Raw genomic sequence first — 16501 nt, forward strand, 5'->3', positions numbered from 1 at the left:
TCGTAACTATAGATAAAATATCTTGCGGCACAATATTATTCGTCAAATGCAATAGATCAGATATCAAAAATCAACATACAAAACATCATGGATATTGTATGAAACATATGTTGCATTTGGAAAAATTTTGTTCACTTCTATTATGACAATTCACCTTTTAAGTATTCATTAAAATAACCAAAAATCTAGAAATTTAGTACCGAATGATGAATATGTAACAATACATATTTTGATACATTTATTGAATACATTATAATATTGATTACAATACATTATGAATTTTGAATAGCTATTATTCTAATAATAATAATTATTTTAAGCATCTGTATAATACTCTAACACGGATTAAACACTTAAAAGGTTAAAGTATGGAATAATACATAATACTGCATTATAATTTTATTTGTATACAAATTTATTTTGTATGCACATTCTAATTCATTATCACAATTCTTTATTTATTACAACACATATTTATTCAGATTTTTTTAACAAAATAAAAAAAAAAAATAGATAAACTTCTTCCTAAAAGCATTTATTTAATATCCCTTATGAGGTTTCGTGCCTTAGTTTTTTTCTTAATAATCAAATAAATAAGATATCTCATTCGTACGAACGATGTATCGCGAAATAACTCATCTATAGTATCTTATGAAGCAATTAAATGAATTTTGATTTCATTTTCTTTATTTGAAGGGTAAGATGCATAAAAATTATACTTGTAAATAAACACTGAGTAATGAAAAATTAACAGATTCCTTTAATATTCGTCTCTAAGATTACACATCACCTAAGGAAAATTCAAAATAACGACATTAATCGCTTGCATATGACTTGAGACTAGTTTATGATGCGTCAGTTGCTATTAAAGTGCAGGAAGAAATTCCAAATTCTCTTTGAAAATAAGTTTTCCCAGCTATAAATAAACTTATACGAAATATAAAAATATAAAATTTGAAAATAAAAGAGAAATCACGTCCGTTTAATTTTTTCACTGTCGATTAAAATAATAAACTGAGGAAAAATTTTGAAACAAGAAATGCGTAGTCTTTTACAAAATTTCTTTACTGTTGTACGAACTCGGTTGAAACGTAAAATTAATTATAATTAGTGCTCTAAAAATAGGAAAATTTTCTAGATCTACCCAAATTCTCAATTTCATTTGCAGAATTATTTACAACAGAAATAATAATCAACATGATAACATATTAGTTTATTAAGTAATAGTTAATTTAAATATAATTGATGGAAGTATTCAAATATGTAGCTCTTTTATAGTGTAAGATTTCAAATAAGATAATAACTCTTAAAAGCTTTAATAATTTCTCAATAATTTCTCAATTTATGTAATAATTATTCAGGTTTACCTAACTTTTCCTAAGTGTCCTAATACCTATAACAGCTGTGTTATACTAAAATAGTTAATGGCTTTAGTTCTAACAGCTGTAATAGTAATATTTCAATTTTATCCTTAGAATCAAGGTAAATACAAACTCTGTTATTTTATAATTGTGAATTAAATCAAATGAAATTTATTATTTTAGCCTCTGCACACAGTCTCTAATTGGTATTCTTTCAATTAATTCTAGTATTATTATTTGATCTCTTTCTGAAAAATTGTAGTCATTGATGTATACGATTTACACTTTGGTTATTGAGTGAATGAATATTTGGGTTAGGTTAGATTGGGAATTAAAATTTGGATAATTGATCTTTGTATTTAGAATGATTTTCATTTGATCGTATACTTATTAATCACTAAATAATTTATAACGAATTTTAGCAATATTATTCGATATTATAATATATATATATACAAACTTATATAAACTTATATATATGTTTATATCTATATATATTATTATACATATACATATACTGTATATATTGTGTATGATATAATGTATACATATATATGAACAATTATATATTTTATTATATATTTTATTATTATATTATATATAATATATTTCATTATATATTTTATTATTATATTATATATAATATATTTCATAAAATTTTCATTTTTGTAGACAAGAACAAAATAAAAACAATATATTTTCAAATTAATTTTTATGCACAATTAATAAAAATATGCACTACTAATGTAAATATATTTTTTTAAAATATATGTGTACCAAATATATTCAAATGTACATATATTCAACTTTTATAAAAGCTCTTTTTATTGGATAAATTCTTTAAATGCTGTTTTTCGAATGTGAATTTTTCATTTTTCAAAACATTTTAAATTAAGAAAAGAATTTAGCGAATATACTAAGTTGGAGAAATATTTCAATGAGTTCAAGTTGAGAAATTAAATTTCACTTAAGTCATATTAAAATATTATCTATAATTATTAAAAGAAAAATTAATTCGGTCGATGAAAGATTATACATTAGACAAGATTTTACAAGATTATATATAGAGTAAACAGAAGTTATCTATATTACAACTGTTAAGAATCTATATTTTTCGATCAAACATAATTTATTCAAAAAATATGAAATTGTCTGTAGTCTTGAAATTGTATATAAATTGTATTTATTATAAGTCTAATATGTTTTTCTCTTGAAAAATACAATTATTAAAATATCAGTTATGTTTTAGATTAATTTTATTTAAAATTTATTTCTACACTTTGCTGTCAAATAGTAATATGCTACTGATCAAATAATAAGATTTACGTAGTGAAACTTCTAATTTCATGATTTTAACACAAAAATTACTTATGAAAAAAAGTTTTGATCAAAATTTGAATGATGAAAAACATTGTAACCTTCAGTTAGGCACATAAAAGACGTAACAACATTTCTTAAATAAAACTATATTTTATCAATACAACTTGTTATTTCGTATAAAAACATACTGAATTATTTAAGTTAAAAAAATCATTGATTTAATTGTGTTTGAACGAAAAGTCATTCCTAAGTTTTTTTGGATGGTCCTTTCTTATCAAAGATATCTACAAATAGCTACTGTGTAACACATTTGGAAAAACTTTTCTTGAATCTGTAGAAATAATCATTGTAACTTTCTAAACTTTAATTTTTCATACAATTTAAAAGCGTTCAGAATTACAATATTCAATAATTTTCTATTTTTATGTATTCAAAAAAGTGATTCCTATTATTTAAAACTAAATTGGATTTGTTAACATCATGTAATCAAGAAATAGGTGATCAATTTCTGCGAATGAACATTTATTATTAACCAAGTAAGTAAATGAAATACGTGTAATTTGTATTGTAAGACAGAGTTGCGCAAAGACAGACAAATAGGTGGATCGATTTATTGGCAAAAGGCCAATGAAATACGTTTTTCTTTTTTCTGGACGTGAAAGTCGTGTCTAGCAAAGCAACACAGAGTATGAAAAACGTCGTAAAAGAAATGCTTCTTTTTAGAGATGAAAAGCTTGAATTTTCTTGAGTTTCTTCCTCGAGTCTATATAGTATTATACAGTATTTTAGTTAAATTAATTCTTTTGAATACATCTAACATTATTAATGATATTGATAATGACTGATAAATACAAATTAAATAATGGAAGACATAATTTAATTTCTTTTTAGATATATATATATATATATATATATAGAGATCAAGTTTCTGTTTTGTTTAATAGAATTATATATATACTTTTTAACACATAAATCAATATAGTAGATCGGTTTATGCAAAAATTAACTTAAATGATATTTTAATGTTTTATTGAAAATACTTAACTTTTATCTGCATTGTATAATGCTTCTATTATAAGTTTTGAAAATATTCAAAAGAATTAATTTAATTTAAATGAAATACTCTGCGTATTTATACAAAACTACAAAAACATAGAAAAACGAATTCTATATATGTTCTATATATTACATAATTAAATTTATGTATTGTGTATTATTCTATTTCAGATGAAAGTCTTGACGGTTTTTTCTATCATTAGACCGATATTAATTCGATAAATCTTTAGCAATATAAAGACGAGAAATATTTATGTAACGTTTTGAAGTCATGTTTCATTTTGAGAAAATATCGTAGTTATTTGAATATTCTTGGATTGAAATAAAGAATATAACAAAACGTTCGTATAAGTATAAACATTATACATATAGATTGGATTACTTATCTTATCTCTTTATCTTTGTCACTATAAAAAAAAAAATTTTAATTCTTTCATGCGTACATAACGTTGGTTGCTCGAAGATACTAGTATAAATAAATAAAAATATGTATTGAAATAATAAAATAATGCAATTGTATCGTAAAATTTGTATAATGATAGATGTCATAAGTATTCTGTAAATAATATTTTTGATACATAAATGGCGAATTAAAAATGATATATTAATTACATATTCTCAATTATAGTACTAATCATAATATAATAATTATAATATAGTGATTACGTTTTTATTATTTTGTTTCTATTGAAAGTAATTGAAGGTTGAGTAAAAAATTATTGAGATTTTTTCATATACTATCTAATATCTCACTGTAATTGAACCAGGTTTTATTTAAATAAACAGGAAATATAATGGATTTAATTTTACTTTATTTATTTTATAGATTTTTTAGTCATAATTTTCGTAAAATGATATTTTTGTAGAAATATGATTAACTGAATTAAATTTTTTTTAGAATGTTGTATATTTTTTTTTTAGAAAATATAACATAATTGGATGTTTGGGAATATTTGTGTCATTTACATATATTTTGAAAAATTCTAATAAAATTATTTGAAGCAATTGTAATTTTAAAGTAAAGAGGTAAAATTATCATTTTTATATTTCTAAATAAAATGATTATATCATTTATTTATTTGTTCGTACACAACTGATATATTATTGTATTTAATTTTTAACAAATTTTTAAAGTAATATTTTTGTCACTAATTTTAAATAGAAAAACTAATTGATAAGTTTTACTCAATTCCTAAAAGAAACTATTTATAACAGGATAAAAGTTTCATTATCTTAAGTGGATTTAAAAGTTAAATACTTGCAGAATAGTTTGAATGAAATGAATAATAAGATGAACTAGTTACTAGGATTTCTTTGTGTTTTGATCGTGACTATTTATTATCGTCCAATTTATAGCATACTCGTATCTGAGTAGAAAGATTAAACGTTCGATTACCATATTAACCCTCCCTCATTTTGCGAAGTAACATTCATTACAGTCTCCACTAATTGCAGTATATTTCATCGCGCCGCCATATATGTATAATTCGTGCGATTTAAACCCTGACTAATCCTATTGCGTACATTAAATAACATGAGAAATTGTTGAATGGCTTACGTCATCACAGTCCAAAACGCAATACAAGATCTTTAAATTAATAATATTAATTTCATTGATTAAATTATTGGAACTTTTACGTAGCTCGTCATAAATTTTATTATTCTGATCCATGAAATTTTTCAAATATTTATTTTTGATGAAACGAAGAAACTACTAAGTGAAAGGAAAACTTTTTTCCTATTTCCCTTTCTATTCTTTACTCTCAGTCCTTCAATCGAATATAAAATCTTAATTTGGAATGAAATAATAATTTATTATAATATTATAAATATTTCGATTACTTGAAATTTCCTTCCATAGCTTCAATATAAAAAAATAATATTTGATAGTATAAAACAACATAAGAATGGCGAATATATATATATATATATATATATATATTATATGCAACATTGACCCCTTTAATGACTTAATAACAAATAGAAAATAGAAAATAAAATTCTCTTAATGTTAATTACTTTTAAATGTTAAAAATACTTTTAACATTTAATGTTAAAAATACTTTTAAATGTATTCTACATAGAATGTAAATAATTCTTACCTAAAATATCCAAACATCCAAGTTCTGATATCATCGGGCTAGTGTTAATCTGACACATGTAACAATCTCTGTCTGATTCCTTTAGCTGACGAATGTGGAGCCGCCACGTGCCGTTGACGACTTCCTCCATGGCTTGGCTACTTCCTGTCACTCCGAAGGCGTTACCGGATACTGTGCTGGACCCGGAACATCCGCTGGGCTCATACGAGACCGAGATACGTGCATTGTGCGTTACTGTTCTTGTGTGGACTGAGAGAATTGTCTGGTCCGAGGCACGTAGCCAGCCAACCTGGAAAATCCATTGTCATTTCCCTACCCTTGCCGTGTAAACGACTAGCTCGTTACTTTAACGAAAATTTTCATGTAGTACTTGTATTCCTCGAATAACCTTAATGATTCTTTGATACATCACATTCTATTAACACGTTGACTGTTATACGAAATTTACACGTTTTGCATATGGGATGAATCCTTTAATTTTTAATATAAAATATTACGTTAAAATAAAAATACAAAGCAAACTATGCAGTATTATTTAGTTATGTCCTTTACAATTTTTTTATCGATGATATTCGTTTTATTTTAATTATTCTAAAATATTTAAAAACACCATAGTAATCAACATGTTAATCAAGAAACTGTTTTTCTTATTCTTTACTCATCTCTTTTAAAAGCATTGGATTGAGGAATAAGTTCATTCACCTTTCTTTAGTATATACATTTTGAACTATGTTACGAAAATCAAAGAATGTAAAAATACATGTGTATATTTACACACACACACACACACGCGCGCGCGCGCGCGCGCACACAGTGTCCCAGGAGAAAGCTGAATAATTTTGCCAATGTTTGGTAAGTCATTCTGAATGAAAAAAGTTTACATTATGGATTTGCTTTTTTATTTATTTTAAAAAATAGATTTTTTTTAATTGAAAGAGGGAAATAATCTTTTACATGTTTTATATCTTTTTTTACTTGTATAGATTAAAAAGCGGTATTCAAAATGACGATTTTTAAACAGAGATCTATTCGAAGTTTTAATGATCGTCTGGTCCATTTTATTAATTTCATTTCAAATGGCATTGCTTGTATTACTTCTTCACATTTTTGAATTATTGTTGTTGTACTGTCCTACAGAAAGAAGTCGCCATTTTGAATATCTATTTATAGTAAAAAAAGATGTAGACATATAGTAAAAAGTAAGATATATATACAGTAAAAAAAAATACAAAAATATATAAAAGATATGAAAGTTATGAAAAGACATAAAAGACATAAAAAATTATTTTTCTATTCCAATTACATGAAATCTGTTTTTTAAATAAAAACCAAATGAATGTATGATCTTCTTTATTTATTCTGTATAATTTTCTTTATTTATTATAATCTATCAAGCACATAAAATTATTCGGTTTCCTCCTGGAACATTCTGTATATATTTATAGAGAAATAGAATAAAGAAAATGATTAAATTTTGAAAGTAATAATATTTAATATGCTATTTTAAAAGTGTATATGTGAACGAGTTTATTTTTATACTAGACGTTATTTCATTTTATTTCTAATTTTTATAACAAGCGTGAGAATGATATAAAAACATTCATAATTTTTTATAATTAATAATTTAATTAATGATTTAATTATCAGCTTAATTTATTATCTGAAAATGTTGTCTGTCATATACTCCATAAAAATTAATAGATACGCGAAAATTAATTGAACAGGCATTACATACAATCGTGAGAGAAACGAATAAGAAATGAAATTAATTTCGGTAAATGTATTAGACCGAAAAAAAGTCAAACAGCAGGAAAAGAGAAAAATTATAAATATAAATATCAAATTAATTTCTATCAATTTTGATTATATTATATTATAATCCAGCCATTTTTTCCATTCAATTTGAAAACAATATGAAAGTAAAACAACGTTTATAAGTTTGGCTGGCATTTTCCCTTATAAAAGATCTCCGGAAACTATTTGGATTTGACTGGGGGCCGAGCTTATCTTAATCCATCCCTGCCTGCCAAGCTGCCTTGAGTGGCTTTCTATAGACCGAATATTTCATCTAGGTGGATACTTTACGGGTGGAATCTGTCGCCAGAGAAAATGTGTCTTCTCCGTCTCTACTTGCTCCTCGATCCCACGTACTTCCAACTCTCTCTTTCTAACATACACACATATTATCACCCCTTTCTATACTATCCCTTTTTTCACGCTTTCTGTGCTTCCACTTTCCTTACTCGTTCATCTTTCCTCTCGGAATATATAGATTTCGATTGGAAAACTTATTACTAAATATACTTAGAAGGAGAATAATTCTCGATTAAATTAAATTCAATAAAAAGAAGGGAAAAAACTTCAAGAAAATTTTTTCATAAAAGTGTTAAGTTAAAATATAAGTTAATGGAATTAATCTTTTTCTTTTTTTTTATATAACATAGGAACAACTTATATTGCTCCTTATGATTACACAAGCACGAAGCTATTGTTGATGTAAAAGAAATTAAAAAAGAGAATGCATGCGTAACGAGAGAATAAGAAAAAGAAAGAAAGAACAAAAATTTTTAATTTTGTCGCCTTTTAAATTCTTGAGTGACATTTTTTAATTCACTCATTTTCACTACCTGATATTATTAAAATTTCTTCCGTTCTTTGAAGTAATTTTTGAAATTATATTTAATATATGTATAATAAACTATATACACGTAATAAAAAAGAAAAAAATTTAATTTTGTTTATATTTGACTAAAAAACTTTCGAATTATTCTTGAACTTTTATGAACAAAATTAATGTTTAACCTTCTTAGTACCTGAAAATCGATATGTTTCTATAATTTTTATCACAAATATTTGGATTTAATTTTGATAACTTCATTATTATTTTTATAAATCAGTTGAAATGAATTTTTACGTGTTTTATCAAAATTTTTAATTCTTAATTCTAGATGATACTTACAATTATAAAAATTGTAAGATATTAAAATAATTAACATTAAACAACAAACAATAAATTGATATATGAAATAATTTCAAAGAAAGTAGTTGAGATGAATTGATTCGAAAATTATTTTTATATTCTATGAAGTAAATATAATATGATTATAATTTGATCTAATTAATTAAATTGAATAAATACAAATATTCATGAGAAATAATATGAGAAATAATGTGTGTTTATTTGAATCTCACGAAGAATGAAAATTACAGTATCGAAAAATAGGAATGTACTCCGATTTTGAATTATGAATGTATACTCTTTATACAACGAATTTCTTATTTTCTAACATTTTTAATATGAATAAAATTAAAAATATTAAATTAGCTTTCATAATTTTATAATTGTAAATATTTATGAACTATTTGCATTTTTGTTAGTGAATCGTAAACTAATCATTATCGTAAACTAATGAAAGTTTATTTATATTTAATTACCTTATATTTTCCAATATTGCGGACGCAGCAAGAGAAAACGACTTCACGACCAATTGCAGCTGTTTGATTTCCAACTGGAGCGATAAATACAGGTCCTGTAGCGGTGTTCGAATCTGCAATAGAAAAGGATATTTTTAAATAAATTTATGTTTTTTTAAAATCATTTTTTGATATTTTAGTTATAAAACAGAAAGAGAAAAATAAAAATTTTGATAGAAAAATATATTTTTACGTATAACATGTTTTTCAATTCGAAATATTTTATGTAGATATATTGTACATATACTGCTGAATGAAATGATAAAACTGTATTTTTTAAATATCTATGCTTAGAATTTTATTTTTATTTTTTTTTTTTTTGTAATATCTTAGAAGCTATTTCTAAAAACAAGCCATTTAATATATATTTTTCTCACTTACAATAATACAACAGAAAATAAGTATACTAAATAGATAGATATGTATGTAATATAAATAAAAATTAACCATCTGCGCTCGTAACTGATTGCGCACTATAACGAGTGACCAAACCGTACAATATTTCGTCGCTTTTTTTTGAAATCGTCGGTATGATATCACTAGATAGAAATTATTGAGTAGTAATAAATTTATTATTTGTTTTGTCTATTTTACTTAAATATACTTAATATACTTAAAATACTTAAATATACTTAAAACTGAGAAAATGTCACAATTTTGGAACAAAAAATTCTCGATGTGCGTAGCACATCATTCCAGCGCAATAGGTTAATAAAATAAATTTTAAGTAAATCAAAGAATGAATATGTTGCAAAGAATATTTTATTCAAAAATCATTTTGTTCCGCGTTATATTAGGTCATTATTATTTTGCATCTAAGTGTATTTTTTCTGTTATATTTTATGCTGGTATTAGAATATGAGTTTATTTACATCCGCATTGAAGGCTTCAGCCTTCAAAGAGGGAGAACTCATGCATATAAGTAAACATGTTTACTTAACATATTGCACTGCAAATATGTATCTAGAAGGCTATGAAATTTCTAAGATATCTATCTTTTGTTTTCCTAAATATCTCATATATTAATAAATATTTAAAACAGTATTTCTTTATTAGAATACAAAAAAATAAAAATAGATGATAGGAAGTTATAATTATTCTATCATATTTTACTTATAACTTCGTTAATATTTTCTTTTCATCAAAAGAATTGATTATTTTTCATTTGTAAAGAGTTTGAATGAAACACGAAAAATAATAATCAATTGTTTCGTTGTATACATGTAAAATATATAATAAATTATTCTGAAGAAATGTGATTTTCCATTTTCATAGAAATATATATCATTGATATTTTATAATAATGAATTGAAATATTATTCTTTTCATATCTTTAATTATTTTTCAATTGACTGCTTGTCAATTTATGAATTTAAAATTACTGTTTTCAGTACCGACTGGTTTGATGTAGATGTTTCATTATTTTTTAAAATTCTACAATCGAGTATTTTCTATTTATTTTTTATAAGATTTATATTTATTTAAGACTGTTTAAAAATTTTTTAATTTAGAATATTGTGGATATTTATGCTAATCCATATTTTTGAAATTATAATTGCAAACATACAAACTTGCCTTACGTATCAAACATTGTGAAAAACATTATACTTTGAATATACTTTCGATTGTATATGTACATAATTTTGCAGTTTTAAATTTTTTATAAATGCATAAATCCTCGCAATCTTTTTTGGAGTATATAATCACAATGTATGTTGTAGCCGAATAATATTACCTCGTTGAAATTTAAATTAAATTAAGCTGTATTAATGAAGGTAAGAAAATAAACGTGATTTCAATAATTCATGTTATCACTAGCTATTGATCTTTACTGAAATAAAAGCAATGAGAAACTTCTTAAAAGCAGTGTGCTCCATATCACTAAATTGTTTCTATTAAATTTACATATTGAACATCTTTTTTTTCTTTAAATCTTTTTAATATAAGAGAAAACAGTGACAATTTTTTATGATAAGATAATTTAAAGTTCAAAATTAAATTTTAGATTAAGACAGGCCACCAAATCAGTTACAATGAATTGATAAGCATTAAACGATAAATAAATAGATGTATTATAGATGTAGTAAACAGTCCTTTGTTTATAATACCAATTCTATTAGTTTAATATTTATATATAATAATACATATTAGCTACAACAAAGTTTTGTTAAAAAAAAAAAAATTAATAAAATAGGAAATAACAAAATATTAAGAAAATTTTTTCTCAAAACAGAGTAACTAATTTAATTAAAATAGGTATTTTAATGACGAAAGTGTGTCTAAAATTAATTGAATCTAGCATACATGTTAATTCATTGTTTAGTACAGTTTTGTTTAGTTAAGTATTGTATAGCAATAAGTATTGTTGCATTATTTAGTTTAGTTAAGTATTATAGCAAAACTAGCTCAAATTGTTCGTGTTTTACAAACAGTTGGATAATTTAAAAAGTCTATACAATAAATTCCGAAAATGATTTGAAAATAAAATTTAATACGTATTATTTATAAATAAAGTCAAAGAATATTCAAAAAAATAATAAAAACTCATTGCATTGTGTTCATTGGTATTAAATGTGATATTTCTTCATTTTTTTTATTTTTAAAATCCATTTAATATTTATAATAGTCAGAGAAAATATTTCATATAAATTCAATTTTATTTTATTATTAAATGTCGCATAATTAGAGAAATACTCATAACAAAAACACTACATTTATTTTTTACAAAAATTATTCAGGAGAAAAAAAATTTATTTAAATTTTTATTTATAAAATTTAATTTGTATTTATTTCTAAATGTGATTAAGTATACAATAATCTGAGTATTTTTTGTATTAATGTAGTCGAAAAAAAGAATTATATTTATGGAGAAATTTATGAGAAAATCATATTTGTAGAAAATCTCATATGTACCACTTCTTTGTTGTATAAAAAACTCAATCTCATTAAAATTTGCAAATACTGTAACCACTAATTCTATTTATTTCTAAATTATTTTTATACAAAATTGAAAACGGTTTTTATTTACATGTTCTTTAAAAGTGAATTAAAAACTTTGATGTTCATCATTTTTCTACAAGAACTCCAATTTATTAAAGAAAATGTGTTCATAATTTAGTATACTGTATAAATCAATATGTCTGTATAACATATTTTTTTCGATCACTTGCTGCTATTTTTATAATCTAATTTAAATTAGCATTAGAATAAGAACTAAAAATGGCAAAGAAAGTTTTTTTTATTCAACTAAATATCAAAAAACTAAATTAGATTAAATTAAAAAATTAAACTAAGAAAGTTACTATGTCTTGTAATTTTCTATAGAATAAGTTGTTTGTTCATTTTATGTAAAAGAAATTTTGAATAATTAAATAATTTGTTAACTGACCATAATAATTATTTATACAAGTAACTGATACAAAAATTAGTTATTTCTTATTTATTTCTTATTTATTTATGCATAATCTTGCAGGATGCAATACTATGCTTATCTACATCAGAAGCCTGTAAGATACTCTGCTTTTGCAGCAGGACATACATTAATGAAGCCGGGAAGAGCTTGAGTACAAGACTCAAAGAGCATAAAATGTACACTAGATTGGATTACGTTCAATCGACCGTAACAGAATATCAAAAGACTACAGTCAAGAACACAGTAAATATTAGCAGATACACTAATGATCAGCTTAACGTTCGTTTTTTCAAGTTTTTAACTACCCAATTATCCAACTGAAAGTAATATGTGGATTCCATTTCCAGTGATTGCTTGAATACTTGAAAACAAGTTTATATAAAGTTATATAATAATATAAAGTTTATGTATAATAAATATCCTATTTGACTTTCTTCTACAAAATATAATATTCTTGCTTATTTAGATTTTCATAGAGTCTTTTGGTGATTTCCTGATCAACTTATTTTTGTTGCACACTTAGTTTTCGATAAAGATCAAGTCGAGGGATATGAGTTTCCCTTCTAAGGAAATATTACAAAATAATTTCTTCAAATCAAATATTGTCTTGGCCTAATAAAAATCCTTATATTGAAGATTCAAAATTATCTAATTGTTACAATTAAAAGAAAATATCAATATTGACTTCATTAATCATTTCACTTCATTTATTTTAGCATACTGTATACTGATAAACAAGAAACTTTGTAAATTCCAATATATTGTATTATCTTATTAAAATTAACAATGAATATTTACGTACAACTTTATAAAAGATATACATATACAAACTCAGGATCAGTTGAAGTGAATTGTATGTATATAAAAAATATGTTTTAATAAAAATATAGTAAAAATTTCTTTATATAAACTTGTCAGTGAACAAATAGTTCATGTAATTGGAGTTCATATAATAAGAATTCATTAATTCTTAGTAGTGATTTCTGTACTTCCCAGTAGTGATTTTTCGTCCATATAGTAGATTTCCATATAGTAAGATGTTCAGATTCAAATAAGTAAATTAAAACCAGCAAAAGTTTAATTAATTAGATACTGACTGAAATTTGATGCAAATAGAAGGAAGATATGTAGATAAAGGAATGTTATAAGAAAATTTCGAAAATTGCAAATTTTATTCAAAAAATATTAAAATTTTGTTTATATCTACTTTTTACAAAATTTTATCATGAAATATTTTCTATCACGATTATCAGCCTATATATATTTCACTTTTTAATCCTGGGTTTTTGAAAGGCCTAATTAAAATTAGTGTTAAAAATCTGCGACGACTTTTGTATATGTACAGCATTATAATATTATACTTTGGTTATCTTAGAGAAATAAATTGTACAACAATTAATACTAATAATGTTTATTTCTTCATTAATAAGTATTTTGTAATAAGTATAATAACTTCCTGATATTAAGAAAATACTGTACCGCGTATTAAAGGATTATATTGCCTAGAAATAATGATAAATAAATATTTTAAAAAAATATGTCTGCAAGCGATACTTTATTATCAAACGCATAATAAGATAAATTTATAATACTATAATTAATACTATAATACTATAATTATAATACTATAATTAAGTAATAAACATTAATAAATAACTGTACTTACTCTGAACGTTTTCTTTTTATTTAATCAAAAATGACCATGAAGAATTTCAACTTTTATTAGTCATTTTAAATGAAGCTCATATTAAATTTATTTAGATTTTTTTAATTTTTTAATCTAATTATATAGAATTTCTTTAGTTTTCTATCCAATTAGAACTCTAATTAAAACTCTAGAATAATATTCAATAACCTTCAGGTCAAACAGCGAATTAAGCTCTTGATGACGCAAACAATAAGGATTTAATTTGAAAAGTTTTATTTCTCGGTCACAAAAAACACAGCTACTAGATGAAGTCTTCGTAATTTTTTCAGAAAATTCAGAACTTCGTTTAGTTTTTTTAAAATGTTAACTTCGAGCTTTTATTTGTCTGTAACCTTACATTTTTTTCTCTTTATCATCTTTCTTAGAAATTTGATTTAAAATTAAAGTATTTACTTTAAAACCCTCTACTTTTCTGTATAACTAATCTGAATTTGTAAATGTAAGTAATTGAAATTAAAAATTTACTAATCCAATGTCACTATTCATTAGTATTTTTTATTGTTACAATAAATATTAATAGAGAAATTGAATCTAAATAGAAATTTGTTACAAGAATATTGTACATTTTTGCCTCTTATGTGCAGTGTGTGTATATTGCATAAAAGTATATTTGCGCAGAGTAATTATGACCTTTGGTACCGTCAATATAATGTTACTTTTTTTATCTTTCCAAATCATTTATTATTTATCAAACTAATAATTATTATTTAAATCCATTTTACGATATGTTTGCTTTTTAATAATCGTACACGTATTACCTAAGTAATTAACAGCTTCATTGATTTAACGTGCAGCATACCGATATTAATATTACGTCAAGCAATCGTTGCAGTGTATCGATGTCAAACTTCGTTTATAAAATATAATTCATTTTTCTATCTTTTAGTATTTAATTACATTTACAGAAGATGTTGAAAATAAATATTTTATAACTAGGTATTTCCATAATACACAACAATTTTGTCCAATTTATAACTACTGGACAAAATCGTTGTGTATTATGAAAAATATAGGTAAAATGATGTATTTTGAATACTGTTATTATCGTAAAAATATTTAAAAAACTCGAAGAATTTTTATTTTATGGATAATAAAGCATAATATGGATAATAAAAATTAATTTACATTAATTGATTTCTGTAATGAGACATTTTAAGATATAAGGCACTGCGGTTTTATAAGTCAATATATTAAACATAAATGTTGAAATACACAATAATTTGCTAGTTATATCCGTTATTGATGACAATAATTCAAAGACTGATACATATGCTACATGACTTTGACTATTTATATACATGACTTTGACAATCGTAAATAGTTGCAATTGTCAACCTATAATGCTTAGAGATTGTCAAAAAATCCTCTTGACCTTGGATATGTGGAAGAGTTTCTTAGGTTCTCAATAACCAAGTAACATTCTAAATTCATACACAAGCTAAACTCGAAGTACAGTTTTTCTGCCTAGGCGGATGTCCCGTACCATGAATTATGTACAGATACATTTCGAATATTTGGAAAAATTTGAGACAATCCTTATTCAAAAATTGACGTTTCCCTTTCTTTTGGAAAATTAAGTTTTTGCAAAAGGATGAATCTAGGATATTGAACATTGAAATATGAAGATTGTAATTTATAATTTGTACTCTGAAATATTGCATAACTGTGAACATTTTTTGAACTTTGCGAATGATACTTATACTTGTGAGAACCTGAATTTATATGTAATTTCAGAACAACCCATATTTGAATTTTCACATTCTTAAATTCGATATTATAAATATAAATAGTAATTTTTACTATTTTCAAATAAATCAACTTGTAATTTTTATTTTTGAATAAAACAACTTGTCATCAACATTTCAGTCTCGCTGTGATTTTGGTCATGACATGTACCTACGTAGATACAACATAATCGCTTAAGGGATTAATTTGTCAATACTTCTTGATAGTTGAAATTGTTGAAAATCGTGTTTAATTTTGTAAAATCGCGATGGCTACTCATTGGATTTCAAACATGTCTATAAGTAAAAATTTAGTAAATCTAAATTCAGACAAATATCTTAGT

The 16501-nt window shown here is 23.7% G+C and overlaps 1 protein-coding gene across 1 annotated transcript in view; it reads right to left on the reverse strand.

The window, feature by feature from the left end:
- LOC122531691 (lachesin-like) overlaps window positions 1–16501 on the reverse strand; it is a 42748-nt gene that overhangs the window by 25320 nt on the left and 927 nt on the right. Inside the window, exons 2-3 of the mRNA XM_043659810.1 lie at window positions 9275–9387; window positions 5840–6128 (exon numbers count right to left, since the gene is read on the reverse strand). Coding sequence (XP_043515745.1) covers window positions 5840–6128; window positions 9275–9387 — 402 coding nt within the window. The remainder of the gene's footprint in view (window positions 1–5839; window positions 6129–9274; window positions 9388–16501) is intronic.

The sequence above is a fragment of the Frieseomelitta varia genome, unplaced genomic scaffold (assembly GCF_011392965.1).
Source record: "Frieseomelitta varia isolate USP_RPSP 00005682 unplaced genomic scaffold, Fvar_1.2 scaffold_411, whole genome shotgun sequence".
In the NCBI taxonomy this organism is placed as follows: domain Eukaryota; kingdom Metazoa; phylum Arthropoda; class Insecta; order Hymenoptera; family Apidae; genus Frieseomelitta; species Frieseomelitta varia.